Below are 25,543 nucleotides of genomic sequence, written 5' to 3'. Positions count from 1 at the left end.
CATTTTGTATACAAGAACCAACCTGTGTAATAAATTTAAAATACCAAAAATACTTTTAAAGAAGATGCTACAAGTTCTGTTCTCTTTTTGTGACAAGAGCTGTAGTGTAAGATTAAAGTAAAAAAAAAAAAAAAAAAAAGGCAGAAAAATTTAGGTAATTTTGATAAAGGCCGCTGGGTTACTTTTAAGAAAATACAACTTCTATTATATTTCTGTGGTAAAATCTGTAGTGTAAGGGTCTGAAATTGAGAAAAAAAAAAAAAAAAATTACAGACTGAGAAAATGACTTCGTCGATAAAAGGAGATTGAACAGATATTTAAGTGAGAGGAAGAACAATCTACATGGATATGCAGCAAATTTGGGAGACCAGATTTCTATGAAAGGAATATTTCCCACATTTTCCCAGTTTCTTTATCTTAAATGCACAAAAAAAAACCCCTTTTTTTTATATATATAAAAAGAAACACTTTCTTAAAAGTTTGCCTGTTATAAGATTTATAATCCATTCCTTACTGAACATGCAATATGCCAAGACATATCTGCTAGGAAGATAATATAATACAGTTAAATCAACCCCCCCCCCCCCCCCCAAAAAAAAAAAATTTAATAAAAAAACAAAATTTATATATGTGTAAAGAAAACCAAAAAACCTTTCCCCTTTTGAAGGTAGGAATACTATGGAAAGACCCTTTATTCGCAGCAAAGAGACCATTACAGATAACATGGGACGTGCTCCGCGCTCCCTTTGCCGAGACTATGGGTGGGTCAACCATAGATGAAACTGGAAGTGACTGGCTTAGAGAAGATGTCCCAAAAACAACAAAAAAAAAATTACAATAAAGGACTGTATCAATGGGGGGTCATATGTAGTGTCAGTAGAAAGCCGTAAGGATGTGATTAAGGGCAACGTGGTGGATAAACTCGGGCCGTGTCACCCAGTGATACCACCAATGTACAAAAGGTTCTAGAATAAAGCCAAATAAAAACCGTGGGAAGAGATGCATTATAATAAACCCGCTTCAGAGGTTTTTTTTCAACACCAAGTCCCCATGAAACACGGAAGCTTCCACCACATATACAATACACGGTATCATGACGGCCATTTTGTGGTGGCCTCTTACAGTGAAGACTCTCCGCAGGGTCATTGCTTGCTTGGAATAAGATTTAAAAAAAAAAAGGGGGGGGGGTGTCAAAATCTTCTCTTTAAACACTTCACATTCGGGAGCCTCTCTCTTGCAAGATCTGGAAGACAATATAAAACAAGTGAAATATGGGAAAATGATAGGTAAAGCCAACACGCAGGAAACTATACATAAGGAAATGCACTACAGATACGCACTGCTACAGACATTACGTGGGCAGTCTACTATATACACATTATTTCTCAACAGAAACAGCGCCACCCTGGGCTCTGCCTGGTAATGCAGGTTAGCCAGATGTATTTCCTAAATGTACAACACTGAAGCCAATAACTGGTCCCAAAGGTCACTTGTGAATAAATGGGACTTCACCAACGATTGGCTTTTCGGAGCTGAAATGGCAGCGCCTCTAGAGAGGGATTTTTATTTTATTTTGTGTTTTTTCCTCTAAGATATGAGAACATCTATTGAGTTACATTAGTCTGAAAGAATACAAGAAGTTATATGCAACCTTGTGGAGTGCAGCAGAAATTATAAGCCATATACAAGTTTCCCCGATGGCTCAGGTGGACAGTATATAATCAGTGTGATCACTCCCCAGACACCATTTACAAAATTGTTGGTATAAGCCCAGGGATAACTCGGGTGTTCAGATGGAAGCAAGACACCTGCTCAAGCATCCCAAACATGCATCTACAATACAGTATTCGGGTTCACTCACAGACGCATGTTAACCCGGAAATGGCGCGGCCTGGCCATACATACGGGGAAAGATGCTTCATCTTTTCCCTGTGTACAGTGCCACACCGATGGGTCACCATCGGCGTATATGGGAACATATAACCCGGCCATAAACTTGCGGCCAGATATACGTTCCCACCCCGGCTTTGTGAATGCAGCCTAATACAACAGTAACCCTAGCAAAGTTTCTTGGGGTACTTGGCCCCTAACTCGGTCAAAAGTTTCTGCCCCTCATGGCTGTATGGCTATCCAAGTGAGGCCTTCCAGTCATATCACCTAATTTTAAACCTAAACCCACTGGTATGTAAGGAGCATGGAGAGAAGCTCCCTCTAGTGGTGACAGAACAAGGTTAAGACTTGTGATACAGTGTTCCAAGGCAGGATAATCACAGAATTCTGGACTCCTTATGAAGGGAAAAGAAATGTAAACTAAAGCTTCCTATTGGTTTGTGATGACAGAAATGTCTTATATTTATACAAATTGGTTCTCTTCTTACACAGCCATAAAGCTTCTGACAAAGTTCTGGTTTCCTGTTATTCTGCTGCAATATCCCCTGTAAGCACATTACAACCTATTAGCCAATTAAAAATACATTATAATGCATCTATATTTAATAAGAATCCTCAGCCATTCCTTTAAGTGAAAAAGTTGTTTTGTCAAATTCCATTTACAAATTCCGTTTTAATGTGAATGTCCACATTAATGGTAACCCGTGACCAGGATAATACAACCCAATCTGCAGGTTTTATAGAGATGAACCCAAGCCATCCTGCTTGCAGATAGGACACTGTATATAATCTGCTCAGCTCCACCTGCTCTATAACATGCTGCATGCGGATAGGACACTATGTACAATCTGCTCAGCTCCTCCTGCTCTATAACATGCTGCCTGCAGATAGGACACTATATATTGTCTGCTCAGCTCCTCCTGCTCTATAACATGCTGCCTGCAGATAGGACACTACACAACCTACTCAATTCTTTATGGTGTTGAAAACTGACAAGCATCTAGTTTTAGGGCAGTCAGTAGCTTACAGAGTAGGATGTCAGATGCAATGCTGAGTCACTGGTATTAAAATGATTTGTCACCAACATGTGAGCTACTGACAATGCCAAACAATCCTTTAAGATGCTTAGTTCCCAGGATCTGAGGTAGATCCAGATCTACAGTTAAAGCTGTTACATGGCTGGTGGTGGGTGACAAGGCAGGACAAGAGTCTACGGAGATTCAAAGAAATCGACAAAAAATTTCAATGTAGTAAAAGTCTCTGGTCAAACCCAAAATGCAATGTGTTCAGACACAACTAAGGAGAATTGATGAGTATAGTGGGTATAGGATTCGGATCTGGAGGATGGGGGGGGGGGGGGGGGGGTTGGAGCAGGAAAGCCAGCGCTCACCCGTAACTTAAACTTAATCTGAGTCATTCATATCGTAATCCGTCTCTTCGTCCTCACTCTGTACCAGCATGCAGCATGCATGTGCAAAGAAAAGGAGCGGAAACAGAAAATTGTGAGTGCAAACAAAAGAAAAAGAAAGAAGACAAGCACAAAATGCACTAAAGCAGCGCAATAACTGAGCACAACCTGTATGAATGCATGCTAGATGTCATCACTGCGGACTAAAACTGAACCTCCGCTTTGGCTTTCGATTGATGCTGCCTCTTATCCCAGAAGGAGTATATAAAGGGGAATTGTAGGCGAGAAATCCTTGTAACACAAGACAGTTCCTCAGAGCCAGAGATATAGATAGTGTTATGAGCACCCTTAAAGGGAACCTGTCACCAGGGACCTCACTTTCACTTAGGACAGATTGTAGAAGCCCATTACAGCTGCATTTCAAACATGCCTTTCTGCCTTCTCTAAGCAGTTGCATTACAATATAATAGGGTGCAAGGCAATTTAAAACACAGACAGAATCCTCTGTTTAGTCTCAGGGATTGGCTGCATTTCAAAAAACATGTGACTGCAAACTCAGGTAGTGGCTGAGAGCTGAGGAGTGCAGAAAAGCATCCAAACCAATGCCAACCCCTGGGACTTAACAAAGGATTCTGTCAGGGTGCAAGGTAAGTTATAACACACAATTATATTGTAATGCAAATGCTAAACAGATGTGCAATGCAGCAATAATGGGCTTCTGTCTTTAGTGAAAATGAGGTCCCTGGTGACAGGTTCCCTTTAAAGAGGGAATAAACTTGACCCAAGTTTTACCAGTCATGGATGAATGTGGCATAGGTCAGCCTCAGCCATGTGACTACATTAATGTTAGAATTGAAAGAAGGTTTGTCCATTGCTTTCCCCATACAAGCTACATAAACACAAAATTATAGTCAGATGGTGGGGGGTCTCATTGTTACCCTCACATCTTACTTGGCAGCAAAATTAATGGAAATCTAACAAATGAACGGGCAAATAGGAATGTGGTGGTCCCTCTGCAGAGAGCTAGGACCTGGAATTACTCTACAGGCGCAGCAGATACTATGGATATTCTATACATATTTCAGTTTTGAAGGTACTATAATAAAGAATAAGATTTCCACACTTTGTGCAAGATGAGAATAGAGAAGTGAGTTGTTAATAGCAAGATGTTTTAATTAAAGTGGTCCATGGGAGGCACATTGTAATGTGTACACATGCATAGTAAAGGAGGAACTCTATTCCAATCGATAGATGACGGGCTGGAATGCCTAAATCCCTCCCTTTAATAGGAATGACCATTTCCGAGGTGGTGGGAATGCCAAGTGATGACCACATTTTAAAGGGGATGTATGACCTTGAAAAGAAAAGACCTTGCCCAGTCAAGCGTGGTGTCATTTTCAAGTTTTAATAAAAAACAGCCAAAATGTCAAAAACTTCCTTAATTAGAACGCGTCACCAGGTTTTTACTCCATCAGGCAGGGTATGAAATGTCCTTTTTAGAATTTCCTCTCATGTTAAATCTCACCTGTTTAGCTATACAAAAAAAAAAATGTAACAACTATAAGCTTGATGGGATTTGAAAAATGAGATTAACATCTTTAAAAAGTTTTCTTGGTCCTATAGAACTACAGATAAGTGCTTCTGAGGCGACACTACCCCTGTAGCCACCAAATATGACTCCTCATCCCATTTTCTCATGATTTGGGGCAAGATTTATTTATTTTTATAGGGAAATGTGAAATATTTCAGAGGTCTGGTAGTTTAGTGGGGTAAGAATAAAGTGACGCTAAAGCAAATATTTCAACCCACAGCCCTCCTCCCCCCGGGGCATACAACTTACCTTTGCCTTTTCACTAGGTTCGCTAGTAGTGCCATATGGAGTATTGTGCAACTCTTTGGAGACGACACACAAGAACTCTGCCTGATCTTCATTTCCATAGTTATAGGAAGAACCGATGCTGACCAGCTTAAGAAAAAGAAAAAACTGATTAAGTCAAAGAAAATGAGAAACCGCAAGTAGACACGACTGGAAGCGGACAAATGCCACTGTAAGGGTGAGCAAGACAAACACCGGCGGGGGAACCATCACACGTTATACTTGATTAGATTGTTTAAATCCATAAGGGATCGTCTATGTATGTATACTGAGGGGTATGGGGGGGGGGGGGGGGGGGCTATCGTAGTGTCCCACCCCACAATGATCAGGAATCTTCAATTTCCCCTCTCCCGGGAAAACGACCATATAGGGTGCCTATAGATCTCCCACAGCTGAAGGCAAAACCCTCATGCAGCTATTTGCACCCCAATACACATGCAGGCTCAGTGGAGGATACGATGTGGAGGAGAAATGTAGCGGATATCCTAGTAAACAATAAATGTTCTACCCTGAACTTCACTCAAGGGAAACGAGAACAGTACAAAGATCGTGGAGGCATTTGACACTCTTGGTAAATGGCTTGTCGATATGGGAAAGGGGTTAAGGTCCCATAATATAAAGTGGTCTTTGTGATGAAGGACTGTTGCCCTGCAGTCCGACAAACCCAAGCCCTGGGTCTGTTCCCAAACCAGTACAGCTGGCCAAAAAACACAACCCTAATGTCTGTTCAGTCCAGCTGTAGGGTTAATCCGAACAACGCACAAACACAGGTCAGATCAGACTTGGGCGTGTGCACTAACCCCTAATTAGAGGGGGTCAGACTTGGGCGTGTGCACTGACCCCATCTACAGGTAAGTAGTTTCTGTTGATCCAGAGTTATTCTGGATTTATGACCCACCTAGTTGTTCTCCATAGCTTTAGAAATATACTAACAGAAGTCGAGCAAGATCCTAGCCAAATAGTGTAAGAGAATTGATGGAATATAAAGATGTTCACTGTCTACCAAGCAGGTAACCAAAATTTTAGAACATGTACTCAAAGCCAAGTGCTAACAAATTGAACCTTTTAAACCATTCAAAAATCCCCAAAACAGCCCTAAGTGGTGGTGCACATTCCAAGTCTGCTGTAAGTGCAGGTCAGGATTGCTATAGGTAGTGTTGGACTCAATGGGGTTAAACCATGTGCAGGAAAACTAAGCCATTAGAATATTTTGTTCACAAAAAAATACCCCATGGCAACTTTTTGTTGCAAGGAAAGTGACCATTCGCTGATTCGATGCAGGTTTTGGGAAACCACCTGTGCCGAAATCCTTGTCCTATCAGCCACATACAACGTACCCCAAGATTTTAAACAAAGTAACCAAGTAAGGAGGCGATGTTAAAAGAACCCTCTTTACCCCAGCTGAGAAGAAGGCGCCATATCCAAAGCTTAAGGGTTAGGCAGTCAGTGGGTTCACTGAGACACACACAGTCATTAGGTCCCCCCATAGTGCGGTATGCAAGGCCATGCATGTGGACATGTAGCAGAGGGGTGCAGAAAGGAAGATTTGGGGGGGGGGGGGGGGGATAGTATAGCAGTGTGAGGAAAGGGACACACCTCGCCGGGGCACTTCTGGAGGCAGGTCTCCTCCACTTTTACTTCCCGGGAAACAATGAGAAGAAACTCTGACTGATGATCCCGCCCGCATCCATACATGGAACCTACGCTGACAAACTGCAACCAGAGCAAACGCACAGTAACTAGGAGGGACGTACAGCAAGTCTGCCTCTCCCCTAGCCACTACACCATTATCTGCACATTACAGGGCTTTCACCCTGCAATGACACAGATCAGGTCACCTGTGAGATTTGGGAACAAACCACCCTCCCCCTCAAAGAAAGTAAAGTTACCGGGAATATGCAGCATGATGACCGCATGTGTATGAAGTCCCCATCGCTAATATTTGCCGGCCAAATGCCCGCACCCAGGATCTCTACCAGTTTACCTGCTCGAACTTCCAGCCGTCTGACATTGTGGACACCATTTGGGTGAGTTCTTCCTCCTGACACTGCAGGACTCTGTAAACGTGTTTCACTGGCACCTGATGAGAAGGGAAAGGAAGATCACCGGGTATTAGTGCAATACTTGTAGATGGAGGTCATTCAAGGACACAATCTCAAATGGAACTTCTAGACAATGTTTGAAGGGGTTGTCAGAAATGTTTACCCCATTGATAATTGGATGACTGGGGACCCCAGTTGGGCACAAGAATGGGAATCCCATTTCCCCAGACACCAATCCGGCCATTCCATTGAGAGTCTTTGGGATTGCTGGAGATGATCTAGGGAATTCATTCACTCTGAGGATCCGGATGGGGATCTAAGTGGTCAGTGGGGATAAAAGGGTTTGTCTAAGGATTGAAAAAAACCTGTCAGTCTATTTCCAAACACAGCACCACTCCTGACCATGACATGTGCTGGTAATGCTGCTGTGTAGAGGTAATACCACACATTACCCATGGTCAGGAGAACAGCTGTTTTATGGAAGGAGCATTGGTTTTCAATTTCATTAAAGGAAGTGTATTCACAAAACCCATCGTGATAAAAAAAAAAAAAAAGTGCCATATGGTGGCCTGATACCACGGGCTGCATACAGAGCAGAGGATGGGAGTCCCTGGATAATATTGAAATATAATGCAGGGACGTCCTCTGCTGGACGAACAGCCACCCTGGAAGTGTAATAGTTAATACTGTTCCGGCGTGCAAGTGTCCCTGGTTTATCACGCTGGATCAAGGTGGACCAACTTTAAAGGGGAATTGTAACTTAGCCAATCCTCCAACCTCTAATACAAGTCAGCAATAAATCAGGTAGGCGCCACACAAGATGGTCGGCCAACAAAAAACTGAAGTTTTGATGTTCTGGTAAAAAAAAAAAAAAAACACTACCATGTCTGAATTGATAAGTTCCATCATGGTACCGGTGTAGCACCCTTGTAGAATTATAAGGTATGATCACACACACGTGACTTTTTTTGCACAGATTCTGTTAAAATCTTTCCCGGCTAATAATCCTGAGCAACCCCCGGACCCTCCTCCACGTGAGCGACATCTACAAGTGCCGGCACAGATGTGAGAGTCATTATCTGGGTGACGTACATAATCTCGGCTCAATGAGTGTTTTGTCTGTTCTGGTGGAGATAAAACATATACTGAGGGCACTTTGTTAATGTTGTCCAGTATCTGCCGCTGCGGAGGACTTCCTTTTAAGGAACATTTTGTGCATTTTCCTTCCCTGGGTTTATGGAAATGCCAGCAGTCCTAGAACAAATTGTTGATGCTACGAGTCAAAGCGCTGAAATAGTTTTGCTGCGGGAAGGGGCTGGGGAAGAGGAGCGCAACCCAGCAGACTAACTCTGATCAACAAAAGTAAGGGGGAAACCCCTTTAATATAATGATCTTACTGCTAGAACAAGTCTCACCAACCCATTCCTGGGGGGTGTATATACATGTAAAGTAGTATTTCATTTTTGTTGAGAACTGGATTTTCCCCCTTACATTTGAGGGTCAGAGTTACACTTAATTGGGTTCGGGTCAAATCACAACTTCAATGGTCTTAAATGAAAGTTTATATTCCTTATCTGAATTTTTTTTTTTTGGAGAACGTGAAGGGAACCGGTCAACAGATTTTACACTATTAGGGCTCATTTACATGGCCGTCTGCGGGGACGTACATGCGGGCGCAAATTTGCGGCCGCATGTACGTCCCCATAGATCCGGCCAACACACCGCAAAAAGATAGAGCATGCTCTATCTTAAGGCGTGTGTGCGGCCGTGTGCCGCTATTCTCTATGGAGGGAGGAGGGGTCACCACCTCTCCAGCACACGGCGGTATGCCCGCACGCCGGGCATACCACGTGTGAATGTACCCTTAAACTAGCAGCCCCCACAGTTAGGGTATAAAATGTCCTTCCTATAAATGTGAAATATGTAAACAGTATCGGTTATCCCATGGCAGCAATGTTACAAAAACGGTTTGTAAACTTGTACACAACTCAGCGGATGTGAGTCACTCACACCAAGCGAGTCCTGCATATTCATGAGGTTCTTGCATTGTTCTGACTTCTTGTTCCTGATAGACCGGGCTATGACTCCAATGCCGTATAGGATTTCACTTCTACAGGCAGCAGTGTGTGGATCACGTGTGATCCTATCTAGTGTAGGTGTTGCTGGCAGGATCATCACACTTGCTCAGGACTGACCCATATCCCCATACGACCTTATACTTAAAGTCACCGCTGTGGCTATTAATAACCTCCCTGTAATGTGCTTATTGTCGGCTGATCCCAAGTGCTAGAGTAACGATTAGTCAAGGGTAAACTGGAAATTCAGTAGGCAACTCCGAAACATGCCATCAACCACTGCAAATAAAGCTCAACTTATACAATGCTTAAATACTCTGCACTCCTGTGCCGGAATTACTCTTCTAGTACTTGTCAATGTTTGATCGGTTCAGGTTGCAGAGACAAGAGGCCAATCGCTGTGTCCACAGCTCAACTTTTCAAGGGCCATCGATTGTTACTCCTACTCTAATTCAAGAATAGGCTGCAGCATAAGAAGGGTAGGGAAGATTTCTGAAACCTTGAAAAGGACCCTTGTTAAAGCCTAATGCTGTGACCAATGTCAGGGTGCCTTACCTGTGAGGTTTTACTGTCTCTTTCCCTTATTCTGTCCTTTACCAGTTTTATTAAGGATGTGATATTGTAGAATTCCGCTTCTTCCAGGACACCTGCAATGGAGAAGCAAAAAAAATTTAAATAAAGTTTTATTTCTTCCAAAAACAGCATCACGGCCTATAACAAATGCTACCAATATAACATTAAACAAGATAGTATCACATGGTTATATTTAGGAGAATTAAGTCTCCCTGAACTTATGGATTTTCTTAGAATAAACCATCCCCACCGTGCAGACAAATGGAACTAGCTCCATCTGCCTTTGTGACGCTGTGCTGAGGCATCATGGGATTAATATGGGGATGAAAGGGAAAGAAATCCAAAAATATGGAGCCAGAGCAAGGATTGAAGGAACATGATCTTCTTGCTTTGCTTTTTTTATAGGAGTGTTCCAGTTTATCTTATTTACAGGCCAGGTCACCTAAGCGTGATGCCACACGTCCCGTTTTCATGCATGTGGTTTCAGTCCGTTAAAAAATGCGGCCGTTTTTCACCGTTTATCATGCGTTTGGCTGCTTAGAACCAGTTTATCTTAATACGGACAGAAAATTGGACATGTAGCAATCACCCTAAGGGAAAAACTGTTTTAAGCCAGGATTGCTCTGTTCTGGGCAAGTCCATCTCCGCTCCAATTCAAGTGAAAGGATCTGCAGTAACCCAGCTTGGCCATTACACTGAGAATACAGCGGTTTCCAGGTCTGTTTATTACACCATGTAAAGCAGATGGAATCAGCTAATCGTACCATGCCGATACCGATGACCCCTCTTATGCTTACGTCACCAACAGGCTGGAAAACCCCTTTAATAGGAACCTGTAACCAATCAAAAATGTAGGCTATATGCCAAGGTAAATCAACAAGCTTTAGGACATGTTCACATGTGGATTTCATCAGCAGGTCTGAACAAGCAGAGTGGACACAACAGAATAATCCATGTAATTGTCTATAATTGCCGGCCGCCTGTCCACCCTGTATTGTGTGGAAACAATAAGGAACAACACAATGACTACAAAGTTTGTATGTACACCAAGCCGGCCACAGACCTACGTAACACGAGGGTGGGTGTGAGATCCTGACCGTGTGATGATGATAATGAGGTTATGGGATTATAGAAGGAAGTGACTGATTGTCAACAGTCCTGCTCCGCTGTCATCTCTACACGAGACGCTAACATGAAACCATCACGCCTTGGAAAGTCTGCAGACAAAACAGGTTCTACCACTTCACAGATGTTGTGGCACCCAAGTACAGGCAGTCCCTGGGTTAAGTACAAGATCGGTTATGTAGGTTTGTTCTTAAGTTGAATTTGTATGCAAGTCGAAACTGTATATTTTATAATTGTAGTTCCAGACAAATTTTTCTTTTGCCCCAGTGACAATTTTTTCAAAATTTTAGCTGCAATGGGACCAAGATTAATCAATAAAGCTTCATTACAGACATCTTACAGCTGATCATTGCAGTCTAGGACTAAAGTACCATCCAGAGACTTCAGAGGTCCCAGTGGGCAGAGGGGTCAGTCTTTAACTAGTCGGGGTGTCCTTAAGTAGGGGACTGTCTGTAGATTGGTTCTGGAGCTCCTCTAGTGCTGCAACTATTGCATCCTGTACATTATACTGTGATAACCTAAATATCCAGAAATCCCGCTATACAATGGACATGGCCTCCATGGTACAACTTGCCGGTTCTGGCCATATAGTGCACGGTCCAGTCACCTGATACCTATCCAAAGGGTCAGTATCAAAACACCTGCCCATAAACGTTCTTTAAAGCCTTAAGGTTGGCGGCCAGTTTTCAGCTGGGTGTAGAGGGAGGGGGCAAGTGCTGCTCACCCCTCTCCATAGTGAGCTAAGTGAGACATGGTGCGTTGAGACCGCTGCCGTTTTTGCGGCAAGCTTGTGACCGCCATATAGAAAGGAATGAGCAGTAGCAAAGGGAAACAGACCCAGTTCTGGAACCATATCTGCAAGGTTCATGCTGCCTGCATTTACACCTCTTCCAGGAAGACCCAATTCTCAGAGCCGGCGAGAGATTATGCATGAACAGCAAAGTTACCAATATGTGAAGAGACTCTTTCTACAGCAAATTTTGAGGCAATGGTGCAGCAGCTGTATAACAAGCCCTCCATGATTAGCATTGTGTGATAGCATCTAGACGGCACTCACCTTCTTCAGCCAAGTCTTTATTTATGACCAGCTTCCCGTGCCTCAAATAGTTCAATACTGGACCGAAGTATGTGGGGTCTCTGTCTATTAAATAGGCTCCCGTTTCATCCTGTAATACAAAGCACACAAGATATCAAATGAATGTAATGGACCCAGTATATGGATATAATAGAAAGGTACATTCACACATGCAAATCTGCAAGTTTCCGAGCTTGCGGAATACAAGGACATTCTGTATAATTCAATGGAAACATAATTTGCAAGATGGCAAAGCAGCTTATGGCGGCTCATTGTGTGTCTCCTGAAGGTAATTCTATACTATACAGCCTCAGGCTATACAGGATAGCAATAGGCAATGCCTGACAATGGAGGCTTGTATAGGAGGTTACCGCCTGGTGGCTCTTCTATTACTCATGTATAGAGCACAAGTCTTTGTTGGATCACTGATAACCAGTCTGACTCGGTCAGTAGGTGAATACGACATGCATGTATGTATGGGGTTGCTATACAATGGACAAGTAGAAAACTGCATAGGCTCAGATAACATTCACTTTGACAAGACCTGCACTTGCAATGTCATTGGATACCAAATATGAGGTGCATGTCCTATCCTATCCTATAGATTAGGCTCCATGCACACCCGGCCATAACCTGGGCAAAGCACATGGTCAGGAGGAGAAATGATGGAGTGACACTCCTCACCCCTCCCCTCTCCATAGGAAGCTAATATAGCTCTTACTGCACATATTGTGGTGCGCCCTCGTGTCAGATGTATATGGAGACGATAATTTGTGTTGCCAGATCATCGCCCCCAATATGGTTGAGGTCTTAGAGGTATAGGGAGCAAGAAAATCCTAAATCTATGGCGGCAAGATAGCCAAGTGCTGAAGCATCTCCCTAATGAATAGAGCAGCAACATGGACGCAGGACCCAGCGCATAGTCTCTTAGGACGCCCAACCAAAGGGGCTACAAAAATCCCAAATTATGCTGAAAGCCAAAATATACAATTCCTGGGGCGGAAGAGTCCGGGATGTTCTAGGGAGGAGACATTTCGGTCTGATTTCCAATCATATAGACAGGCGTTTTGTACATGGAGAGGAAGCAGCCCATAAAACCATTATATAAAGATGGGACATCAAAGACTTCCCAGAAAAGCACAAAGCAGCCGCACTACAGGATATCATTTGCAAAAAGCAGACAAATAACATGAATAATGTAAAGCATCTTTAATGAAAACTGGGAGTGGGGGGTGGATAGACAACCGCTGGATCAAGCCTCCACCACATCTTATGGCTCGAGGCAGAAAAATCCAAACAAACCAGGAGACACTGTGTGCAACACCCTTTACTGCAGGCTGGACATAGTATTGCAGCTTAGCCGCATCCCCTAAATATACATAATAATAGACACACGCCTAAAGTAAAAAAAAAGTTCATCTAAAAGAAGCAACCGCCCAAGACAGAGCATCATGTGGATATTATTATCAATGTTCTGGTGGGTTATAGATAGAGAATCTGAGATGGTAACACAAGATTCGCTATCTATTCATCCGCACATTTTTGATATATATAGATATATGCACCCCCAGCCCTGACACACAACACATACATACACGGCAGGAGAGCAGATGCTTTCATGTCATTATTTTCATTTAGCGGCTGCTAACATCTTGCCGAGGGCTTCTAAATAAATCAAGTATTCTCCAGACGTCGCGTCTCCCCTGTGTATCTTATAGACACTCGCTACAGAGGATAATAATCATTGTGTTATGGAAGACGAGGCAGGCTGACAAACAGATACCACGCCATGTCCACCAGCTGAGCCGCCTGGATCTACCCCACCACAGGGCACAAAGCACAGGTCCTAGGAATCAATCCTAAAAAAATAAAAATCTCCAAACATGGAAAAATGTCAGGTCGGCCATTGACTATCAATACATCCAAAGTCTATGGGAAATGGTCCTTGGTGATCTAGGGCAATTTATAGCCATTATTCATCTATTATGAGGGTGCAGGATAGAACTTTTAAAGTTGTTGCACTAAGTATTCTGGTTAAGGGATAACAATCTGACCATTTGGGGTCCGATTGCTGGGACCCCCACTGATCACTAGAACGGCATTGCTGGGCTCCAATAGTATTAAATGGGGCGGCAATGATCAGTGCGGATGACTGCCGGGCTGACAGCTTTCTGGTGCTTGTCACGATGCTCCAAAGTAACAACAACACGAGATACAATCTTTTAAGTGCCCTCATAGGTGGTGCAAAGTGCTGCGGGACCGTTCTTGTGATTAGTCAGGGTCCCACCAGTCAGCCCCTTAAATTGTTCTCCCTTATCCCTTCAAAAGGACAAAGCCTAAAAATGTTTAGCATTTTTGTTTCCCTCCTGATGCTGCTGCTGATCTATTTTGCAGGGGTTGGGATCTGTAAAATTTAGTATATAGACCCTTATACTCTTCTACTGTGTTGAGAAGTCTTCTCATCAACAGAGATTCTGCTCCTTCCCTGACAAGCAGGACAAAAGGCTATTCCTATTGGCTGTGAAGACCATCACCACGTAGAGACCAGAGGGAAAGCTCAGCAATGCCTATATATATATATATATATATATATATATATATATATATATATATATACACACACACCACTTTATAAGAAAGCACAATGTGCAGGCTCTCCTATACTAGATGCCTCGGGGGCTCTGAGGTCTCAGACAAATCTCCATGTCAGTCCAGTCACAATGAACCTGAAAGCTGGATGATGACATTGCACATTCACACACAAATACAGGATCCACAATCCCATCATAAAGATGATCTTTTTTTAGGCCCCGGGCCAGATCCATTTCAAAGGCAAATCAATGGAAGCAATTTGCCTTCACACACAAAGGAGACCCAGAAATAGTCCATATTCAATCAGAGAGGCGCAATCCAAATATATCTCCATGTCGGAAATATGCAAAAACCCGGAGCCTCCTTTACATATCTAAATAAAGATTTCCCCCAATACAGACAGATTTCCATTCTACATGTAAATGACTTCTCTGCTTCATTATAGAGAATGTAGACATTTTACTGCTGGTGACAAGTATCCCCCTTGCTTCATCCCATGGAAAATCTCAAGGTCACTTCTTAAAAGCCATCAAGTCACTACAGGCCCATACATTTCCCTTCAGCCTTGTTCTGCAGATAAGCTCCATGACAATGAATAGGAATGCAATACCACCTACAACCTGTATGTACAGGTGTGGCGCTGTTTCAGACACATATTTCTACTGATGGACAGTCCTTATAAATATACCCCCAGCATTGTTATGCCTTACATACACAAGCACCGCCGCACACACAGCATTTTCTCTAATACTCTGATGATCAGTAGAACTATTGATCAGGATAAATTATTCACGTGCACTTTGTCTTACAAGCCATTACCCCATATGCATTATTCCCACAGCCGCCATCATGGATGCTTCCACGCTCCTGGTGGATCCTTACTCCAATCCCGCCTTATATTCTATTCTCCATAACTATTACATGCACTTAGGTCTTGACTTTCTGGTTAAACCACTATTGCATTATGTAATTATAACATTTGAGAAAAACAAAATTGCTTCCTGTTGATGGGACGGGGCGAGGAGGACTGCCTGGCTGGTGCTTGTCATGATCTCCACCATGGAGTATACAGTATATACTTAGGAGATTAGTCTTATATCAGTTATCAGTCTTCAGCTGCGGTTACCGGGTATCGCTTTCTAGCTTATGTGACATCTCTCTGGTTTAATAAAACTCAGTGCTAAGTAAGGACACCCCGGCCCTCTCCTCTAGGCAGAAGATTAGATTATAAAGTTTCCACTGTGGCCGCAGCGTTTCTCACTAAGCTAAAGTCTTAACATATAAAGCAATTAGTCATGACAGGGTGATATGCATGGGGTGGTGGGGGAAGGGGTAGGAATGTAGGTTAGTATACTATGCATGTATATACACACCTGTAGATGTATGCAGTCTATACCCCATGCAGCAAGACCTGGTCTGACAAGTTTGCTCTTTGGAGAAGCCAAGAGCTTTTCTGGGCAGATCAGGGGCAGAAGAGGAATAACACTGAATTACAGACCTCTACTTACTGCAAAATGCATCATGTGCGAGAAGATGGCAGTTTCGAATATTGTTTGATCTAACAAAAAAAAATAATAAATTCCCATATCGCAGTCATATCCTCAATGCTCCTGCACACTATATTCTGTAAATTTCGCAAAGGATCTTCTTTCTTACAATTAGGCAAATCTCTCTCTGCAAAGCTGTTGTAATAAGTTTCAGAAGGTGTGCGTTAAGGCCACGTCTGAAGGCACCCTCTAAGTTTTCTACAGCCGCCACATGGATCTCTGAGCAGATAATATTCCTGCCTGTGGTTGTGGCTCCTCTTAGACATCTAAAGCAATGTAAAAAATACTGATGCCCCATAGAGGACTCGCAGGCGATTCGTATTTGTGGATCAGTTGTCATAACGCAATTATGTGACCCATCAACGGTGTGAGACAAGCCAGTGACATTTACCAGCTTTGCTCATCTGCAAACACAGACTGCTGTTTTTGCAGAAATACAGATGAGAACCTAATTACACACGGATACAGGACCCGCAAAATGTAACAACGTTTGTGGGGCCAGAGTAGCTGCAGTTCATGTGCAGGAAGCCTCATACAGTAGGTTTTCACATTCCACAGGAACCCTTCGTGTCAGTTTCCATAAACATTATGGTGCCCCGCTACATGCCCCATCACAAACTTCACACATTCAACTAAGAGCGATAGATGGTGTTTAAGCAAATTTTACAAAACAGTAATCCACCTTAGAAAAAAAGAACTGAGTGACTGGCATTCAATGGATTGGAGTCTACACTATAGACGCTACACCCATATGATCCATTGCCTTTCTACGACTACCCTGGTATCTTATAAAGGTTATTAGGTGCCACCTAGTAGGCAGGATTTAGATTACCAACCCCTTACCATCAGCTGTAATACAAGGTTATCAGACCCTGATAAATTATGCATGAACTAAAGGTCCGTACAAAGAGAATTACCTAAACTTTGCCACTGCATTTCAAAGCGGACCTTGTGCATTTCAATAGTTTTGTTTGTTATCCCCGAGTACCAAGGTGGCCATCAGCATTCCTCAGTGTTACCACGTCAAGGCCACTACGTGAGGAACACGCTCCATATTCTCCACACAACCAGCACTGAGCAGGGAACTAGGACACGAGATCCCATCACAGAGTAGAATGCATGTGACAAAGCTACAATGTGACAAGTGACAAATATTTACAACATACTGGATACTTTGTGTAAAGATGCAGCTACTTTACACACTTGCATTTCAACATTCTCTCCATTACAGAAACTGAAGTAAATGGACAATAGGTTATGGCATCACTCAGGGTCTGACTGCTGAAACCCCTAACAACATGTGGCTTCTTCATTTTCTGGATATGTGGAGGTGGCAGCAGTGTGACAATGCCTGGTGATGGGAATATTCCTCCATCTTTCCTGGACAATAGAAATGTCATACAATGATTCTTGATTGTGTCAGAATTTCAGCTATATAATAAAGCTTTATGTATATAGCGCCATCATACTCAGCAGCGCTGTACAGGGGGAACAGGTACAAAGAAAACAAAACATTAGAGTATTAAAGTAATTAGATAAAACAATAGTGGTGAGGGCCCTGCTCACAAGAGCTTACAGCCTATGAGGAGGAAGGGGGTGACATAGTAACATAGTTCACACAGTATTGGACCAAGAACTCAATATCTACTTGACAGGGGTCCACTAAGCCACTAGAAGGGACTGAAATACACTGACCGTGGCACAATCCAGGAAGCAACAGGTATGAGAAAAAAATTAAATAAAAAATAAACTTTTTTGACAATAGAGTCCAGGACATTTCATAGCATCAACCTAACAGTCTCCAAAAGGCTGCACGGGGGACCATGAACAACCAGAGGGGCTGTCCACTTTCAGCAAATAATCGCTATGGTTTTTGTAATAAAAAGTTATATACATTTCCATTATCCTTTCTGTATCACATCCTCATGGGTTTCTAGATCTCTGCTTGCTGTCCATCTATAAAAAGCTTTCATGTTTACTTCCAGTCGATCGAAATCCGTCCACTGTCATGTGATGCACAAGCCGCTATATCACACACACCTCTGTTTACTCTTTGACAACGGCTCGTGCAGCAGTGTGACATTACGTGACTATGACTGGAATTAAACAAAGAAGCTTTCTATAGCAGGACAGCAAGCAGAGATCTACAAAACCGATACAGAAAGTATATGGTAAAGTTGTACAACTTCATTACATAAACCAGATCAATAATTCAGTGTAAGTGGACAACGCCTTTAAGGCAGGAAAGTTTGCAAATTAAAAAGTGTCAAGATGGGATCTTGTTCTGTGCACCACTGTATAATATTTGGCTATACAAGTAGGCACCAACATGACAAATAACCAGCTCGCCATAATAGACCATATTAGTCCAGATATAGTAAAAGTAGAAGGATGAGGAAAAGAACTGGTGAACTAAAACCATAAAACTTTCCACCATAAATGCTATATGTTATCCTAATGAGTGTCATTCAAACAATGGATACAACCCTACACCATAAAAATTGGCGACAATACCCCATCTCTGCCAACTCCTTGCTACCTATTCCCTACACCTGTCATCACTACAGTTGAGATCCTAAACTTTTCTCATTTCTTTGTATGGTGTTTTCATTTCTATGTGTTAGCTTTCCACACCACTTGGTCAGAGTATCAGAGTCCCGCATACTGCATAGAGATAATTTTTTTCTACCTACCTTATATACTCGAGTATAAGCCTAGTTTTTCAGCACAAAAATATGTGCTGAAAACCCAAACTCGGCTTATACTCGAGTAAACAAAATATAGGTTTTACCAGGTTTTTGTGGTAAAATTAGGGGCCTCTGCTTATACTCGAGTATATACGGTATATACTGAGACTCAGTCCTATCTGACTATCCTATTAGGATTCACTTAGCATTGTCATACAAATACACATTGTTTACACTTATAGTATCATGCTATAGCAGAGGTAACTTAACTGTCTGCTTCATAACTGACTGCTGTTCTTTTAAAGTCTCATAATAAAAGTTATATGTATCAAGCTCATGTCTTGGTCTTGATTTTTCCCATTATTTGGGATTAAGTAGGTGTTAATTTCTTCATATGAATCTCCACAACCGCTGCCCAGCTTTCCAGACCTCTATTAGGGAACAGGATCATAATTAGGATTCCCCAATATAACACCTTAACGGGAACCATAACAAAATCAGACTTGTACACTTTAGTGCCCATCTCAAGAAGCTACGGGCATATAAAAAACATTCCTATAAATTGTTCCCTAACATACTAAGAGTAAAGTATAAACCCCCATCATTTTAAAACACAGGATTAGTAATAGATGTCTGACCAGCAGAGGGGTCCTAGAGGTGGTGCAAATTTATCAGAGCATTGCATAGGGCAGGGTACACCCCATGGGCACCGCGAGAATATCTTGGATCCCCTGCAACTAGATTTCTGTGTCTTCCATTGAGGATAATTGTAATTATGTAGTATATAATATGAATTGAAAAAAACTATCCAGCCCTGTGCCCTGGGGGACACAATACTCTCACCCCTGCCACCTCTTGGCACAATTGCCCCTCTATCTATGACTACCTAGAGATATACAGTATTCCTGCATAGAGGAGCTATATACTAATGATATATACTATATACTCCTTATACGTGTAGCCTCCACAGGTTGGCAGTGCCCCGGGCACACAGTGCTGCCCCTCGTCCTGCCCCGGTACTTGCCTTATCAGAGTCCAGGTCTGGATCCGCCTGACATAACCGGTACAGAAAGGATTTCGGGTCCCTGCACAGAGTTTGCCGTGTGGTCAGAAAACACGTCCCCCCGACGTTCAGCCGGACCCATTTAGACACGACCCCCGGTGTGCTGCCCCTCTCCCCCGGGGTGGTCACCGCCGCGCACCTCCGGCAAATCGATGCCCCGGACCCGTTTAACTCGCAACTATTCTCCGCCATATCCGTCACCAGCCTGCCACTGACAGTCCCGGAAGTGTCCAAGCTTTAATAGCTTCCCCCTCCTGCGGGCTGGGCGCGCTGGTGACGCCACACCGGAAGTGGAAGCGGCGCAAACGATGGGGGACGGAATTAGTTGTTACGCTGGCCGGAAGTAAACACAAAAACGTCCAAAAAGCTTCAATAATATTGAAATAATAACATGTAATTCATCCTGATGTCCATTGCCGCGTCTAGCTGTGCATTTTATAGTTGTAATGTCACATTTAATGTCGAATTAAGGGTTGATTATTGGGGCTGATCACTCAAAACTAAAGTTAGAAAATTAGATGCTGAGGGCGCGTTCACATGATGCGTTGCGTCTTTGACGCATTCCACTGGCTTCAGCCTTGATTACATGCTAAGGTTACATTGCGTTTTAGCAGATGCAGGGGAAACGCAATGTAACCTTAGCATGTAATCAAGGCTGAAGCCAGTGGAATGCGCCCTGAAGCGGCGATCACCTGTTGTTCTTGAAATGTGTTTTGAAACACGATTGAAGTTGGAGCTAATTCTGAAAAAAAAAACTCGGGGTGCAACTAGGTTAAATTGCAATTAGCATTGAGGGCGCCTTCACACCATGTGTTGCATCACGTTTTTTGACGCATTTTTGACTCTCATTGCAAAGGCATCAACCTTAATCACATGCTGAAGTAACATTGCGGTTTAGCACATGCAATGGAAACGCAATGTTACCTCAGTATGTGATCAAGGTTGAAGCCTTTATAATGTGTAAAAACCATGACGCATTGTGTGAACGCACCCTGAGGTGATTTTAGGTGCAGTTTTAACAGGTAAAAGACATTTGTTGAACAAGTTTCCACTTCAAAATCAAATTCACCTGTTCAGTTCATGTCTTTCACCTGTTAAATTAACAAAACTGCACCTAAAACCACTTCAGAAGTAACTGGGATATGCTGTTTACTTTCTCGTTGATAGGGAGAAGTTAAACCAAGCAAAAGGAAACAAAAAAAAGAGAAGCGCATCTGATCCAAGTGTATCCTCAATTAAAAAAGTGTGACAATATGTCTTATGGGGCTCACCTTATTGTCAAGGTAATGGGCATTTCAAATGGAGATTGTTGTCAAGCATGCCGTTGGCTGAGATGTTTGAGCAAGGCGAGTTCCCGCTGATCTTTACTTCCCGGGAAACGCATGCGATTAATAACCAGATCGCATGCGTTTCTCTGGAAACGCATATGCGATCGCCCCAAATTCCTCCACTTTACGCTAGCATCTCGTTATAAACGCGGCGCTAACGGAACATGTTAACGCGCCCGGAGGATATTGGGATCTAAGCACAAGGTTTAGCGGAGTCTAAGAGAAATTGGTGCTGCATACGGATCAGGTAAGATCAAAAGCGATGTCTTTATTACGACTTGCTAAGCGTTTTCGATCTTCTTCAGGCAATAAAAACTTCATAATCTTACAATCTAAGAACACATTTATATATACATCTAAAAAGGAAATGACATCAGGTTGATTGACAATTCGGAGCGGATTTTCAAAACTTGACAGGATGTCTCCGCTAATCAGGCATCCTGTCTTTCGAGGTACTGTTTGTCTTTTTGGTATCGGTAGAACTGTCTTCTTTAAAATATATCTCATAAATATACTATAATTGTGCTATGCGTGATGTGATAACAAAGGTATAAAACTGGTATGATTGGTTTTACTCTTTAAAAAAACTATCGTAAAAATACTACAGAACTTTTATTATAAGGTATATGAAAAGTGTATGACGTGTGCTTAAAAATATTGAATGTTACAAATTATAAATCAAATGTTAACAGGATGTAGACTCTATGACTTCATTGAGACCATCTGGATATAGAGTTCTTAAACGATAGATCCAAAATAATTGGAGACCACAACTACATATAACTAAATAGATTACATGGGATGAGCGGCACGTTATTTTTTGCTTACATTTTAAATAACATTCCACTCATCACATGTAATCTATTTAGTTACATGTAGTTGGAGTGTATTTATAACCTTCACCGATAGGCCCTTGGACCTCAGGAACTCCTGTTCAGGATCCAGGCTGCAAACAGTAGTTTCTCTGGATTTGGATGGAGTATTTGCCCTTGGAACAACAGATCTACTTCCGAATGAAGGATTATGTGATCCTAGATGACCATCTGTTCTAGTAGAGGAAACTAGCTCCTCTTGGGCCAGAATGGACGGATGAAGATGACTGGATTCATCTTGGCGTATCTTCTGAAGAACCCTTGGAATAAGGGAATCAGAGGGAACGCGTAAACTAGTTACATGTTCCATTTTTGAAAGCATCCAAGATTTCCTTTGTTTCCCAGGCATCTAGCAAAAAGAAATGTGGGTATTTTTCTGTAACACTAATAAGTCCACTTTCCGAGTTGCCCACAGTGTTGTTAATTGATGGAAAATCTCCTCTTTCAGGCACCAGCTGTTTGGGTCTAACATTTTCCTACTTGGGAAGTCAGCCGCTGTATTTTTGATACCCTGGAGAAAGGTGTCAGAGAGCAAGAATGTTTTGTTCCACCCAGATGAATTTCTTCTAAGAGAGGGGCAGTAGAGAGCAGGACCTGGCCCGCCTTGTCTTTTTAGGTAGGAAACAGTTGTCATATGTGGATGTGTTGGTTTTTCAGTGTAACGGGGTTTCTCTACAGCGTTTCCAACTCTGCTCAAAGCTCTCGGTAATTTAAGGACTTTTTTTATTTCTTCCAGCCAAAAGGCCCCGCACAGGTCGGTTTAAAAAGTGTGCACCCAACCTGATGGACTTGCATCTGTTTGGACTCTTTGGATCCTGTTTTTTTTACATCCTGGTTTCCCTTTTCCACAGTATCCTTCTATTCTTTAGGATTTCAAAAGGAACTTTTCTTCTGGGTCCCCTCAACTTATGGAAATCTCATCTTTTTATCCACTGCTTTTTGAAGGACAACATCCAAGTCCGGACCAAAAACGTATTCCCTCAGTGAAGGGTATGCTACAAAGCTTGGCTTTTGAAATCTCCACTCCACTGCCTTAGCCATAAGGTGCGTCTGGCTGCGTTTGTCAGAGCTCCTGTTTTTGTTTTTTTAAACTACCTTTGTTACTTGGATTGCAAAGTTTTGATTCTTCCGTATCAAACAGAAGTCTCTTTCTAAAATTTTTGTCGATTGAGATTTTCTTCTTTGGGTCTTGCCACTCACACGAGAAGTTATTTCAGATTCTTGTTGATGGGAAAAATACTTATTTTTTGTTTTGAGAGCCCGAAATAATTTTAGATCAACCCGATTTAGTTGGAACCTCTTATTCTATGCTAAGCATTTCTCAAAAAGCCCTCAGGAGTTTTTCCTAGTTCTTCAATAGGATATACTTATAAAATTAGGTGCTTATATTTAACAAAAAAAAGAATACAAAACTGGGAAAACCTATTGACTCGAGTATAAGCCTAGGATGGGAAAGGCATTGGTGACAGCCTCCCCCAAGTATAGCTAGTAAGCCACCAGTATGCCCTGCACATTAAAAAAAAAACCCCAAAACAACTCACCTTTTCGACACGACAGGCGGGTCCTCTTCTTGCCGCTTGTTGGCATCATCGTCTGTGCGCTGGCAATGCACGCCTGACCTGGAGCTGGTGGTGCACATCAAGTAAGAAGAGAACCTGCCTGGGGTATTGAAAAGCCGAGTGATAAGCCGGGATATTTCAGCAAAAAAATAGTGTAAGCCAAGTTTTTCAGCTCAAGTATACGTGGTAGATATTTAGTCTCAGACTCTACTGGTTGGTCATAAGGATTGCATGGTTTGCTTTCCATACGAGAACATGAATGAGTTAGAGTCTGCATCTGGTTCTGAGTCCAGGTGAACGGTCTATATAGGATTTTTTTTTTTTGTTTTGTTTTTTACACAGGGGCCCCTGTGAAGTCACTGTTGCTAGGGAAGAAACTAACTTGTCCTCAATAAAGGTTTTTAATTTGTCCATAAACAATGTCTTTTCTTCTCTCATCAGGTTGTTTTTTAAGAGTCTGGCATCTAAAAGAAATACATGTTACAGCGCCTGCTGGATTTCTCAGCGGGTTTTGTTTTAGGTTTTTCTGCTTTCTCCTCCTTTTCCCGTATTCATGACTAAGGGGACAAGGATAGACTGACATGGCAAAGTTCGTACAATATGAATTCTATATAGGAAAAGAAGATACCAGCAACACTTACGGCCACCACAGAAGGAGAAAAGCCAAGTGTTTCATCTGCCATTGGGAGGATGGAAAGCACAGAGAGAACACCACACATACATATTATACATACAGTATAATGCTTAGAATCACAACACTATATTGTAATCAATGGACGTCCGCGGTCTGTTTTAAATACCTTATTGTGGAACCCATCCTCCTCGGTGCGTCAAAACTTCTGGACCTAGATGTCCGCATGTTGGGCACAATCTCCTTTAGAGACCGCAGGTGGATCGCCAAGACCTTCTGCTCGCCCAGGGAACAGGTTCAGAACACTTAGCCACCTACGGCTGCGTGAGTGAGCGAGCGAGCGAGCGTCCCCCACCCTCTGCCCTTTGAGGAGAAAAGACAATTTCTTCCTCCCATCCTCTGTAGGGACAAGAAGCACACTGGTGGGAGGATGTGGGGAGGATACTTTTCACCCCCTCTTCTGCTTCCTGTCCATACATAGGTTTAAAGGGCAGGTGCCCTTCTTGGGAAATATGGAGTCATAGGGGCGGAGGAGAGTTTTATATAAAGGATGTCCCCTCCGTGGCTATGCAGCTGCCATATGGATGTGTGGTTTGAACCTGGACCATGGGAAATCCAACCCGTCGTTGACCTCCTTGGGTTACACTTCTCCATCCCATGACCCCCTTGTATGCAGCATTCAACAATAGATTTCTGTGTGAAATGATATCAAAATAAAGATCCTGACAATATCCTGGGCCCAAGTCCATGAATACACACCCACAGTAAGAAAGCACTTGACCACATCCCCGAATAAAGAAACTGACAATGTGTACACCTATAACCCTACATGCTTTTTATTACAAGACTAAATCGAGCATATGTGAAAAATTCCTCATTCAGTTACTACATCTAGGGGCACAAATAATTGGAAAAGAAAAAAAAAATTCAATTAAATTATGAGAAATATGATTAAATCATTGACCAAATAGAAAATTTATATAATAAAGCCAGAAAAAGGAAAAAAAAAAAAAAAAAAGTTGTAAAATATAGTTTACAATAATTATTCACATTCATGGCTGTACATCAATACATACAACAACGTGGCCCGGAACATGAATTCAATCCAAATAATTCATATATTAGAATTTAAATAACACAGACTGAACTAGAGGCCAACATTTAGCCAGCAAATAACCTTATACAAGAATAAAAATACAA

The 25,543-nt window shown here is 42.4% G+C and overlaps 1 protein-coding gene and 1 long non-coding RNA gene across 6 annotated transcripts; one reads left to right on the top strand and one right to left on the bottom strand.

The window, feature by feature from the left end:
* Positions 1–659: 659 nt before the first annotated feature.
* Positions 660–20,219, bottom strand: LOC140074994 (BTB/POZ domain-containing protein KCTD5). 4 transcript variants are annotated; one of them, XM_072120401.1, is made up of 8 exons: positions 19,915–20,219; positions 12,047–12,155; positions 9,847–9,938; positions 7,159–7,254; positions 6,771–6,887; positions 5,139–5,264; positions 3,281–3,338; positions 660–1,243 (listed from the first exon to the last, which is right to left on the bottom strand). In XM_072120401.1, exons 1-7 carry the CDS (start codon positions 20,143–20,145, stop codon positions 3,294–3,296), a joined length of 816 nt encoding a protein of 271 aa, XP_071976502.1. In that variant the 5' UTR covers positions 20,146–20,219; the 3' UTR covers positions 660–1,243; positions 3,281–3,293. The 4 variants fall into 4 exon arrangements, with proteins under 4 accessions (XP_071976502.1, XP_071976503.1, XP_071976504.1 ...); XM_072120402.1 differs by lacking the exon at positions 3,281–3,338 and having other exon boundaries at positions 19,915–20,213; XM_072120403.1 differs by lacking the exon at positions 6,771–6,887 and having other exon boundaries at positions 19,915–20,212.
* Positions 20,160–25,424, top strand: LOC140074997 (uncharacterized). 2 transcript variants are annotated; one of them, XR_011849325.1, is made up of 3 exons: positions 20,160–20,346; positions 22,602–22,769; positions 24,154–25,424. It is a non-coding gene; the product is annotated as an uncharacterized lncRNA (long non-coding RNA). The 2 variants fall into 2 exon arrangements; XR_011849326.1 differs by lacking the exon at positions 24,154–25,424 and adding an exon at positions 22,890–23,558.
* The last annotated feature ends 119 nt before the right edge of the window (positions 25,425–25,543 follow it).

The sequence above is a fragment of the Engystomops pustulosus genome, chromosome 8 (genome assembly GCF_040894005.1).
Source record: "Engystomops pustulosus chromosome 8, aEngPut4.maternal, whole genome shotgun sequence".
Taxonomy (NCBI): domain Eukaryota; kingdom Metazoa; phylum Chordata; class Amphibia; order Anura; family Leptodactylidae; genus Engystomops; species Engystomops pustulosus.
This window is presented reverse-complemented; position numbering and strand designations above follow the sequence as displayed.

Excerpts from the sequence above, each read along its gene's own strand:
- LOC140074994 (XM_072120401.1), bottom strand. The coding sequence starts at position 20,145 with ATGGCGGAGAATAGTTGCGAGTTAAACGGGTCCGGGGCATCGATTTGC. Across the intron at positions 12,156-19,914 it reads CAGACCTGGACTCTGATAAG|GATGAAACGGGAGCCTATTT; the intron begins GCAAGTACCGGG and ends TTTGTATTACAG. Across the intron at positions 5,265-6,770 it reads TCCAGAAGTGCCCCGGCGAG|CTGGTCAGCATCGGTTCTTC; the intron begins GTGTGTCCCTTT and ends CTTTTTCTTAAG.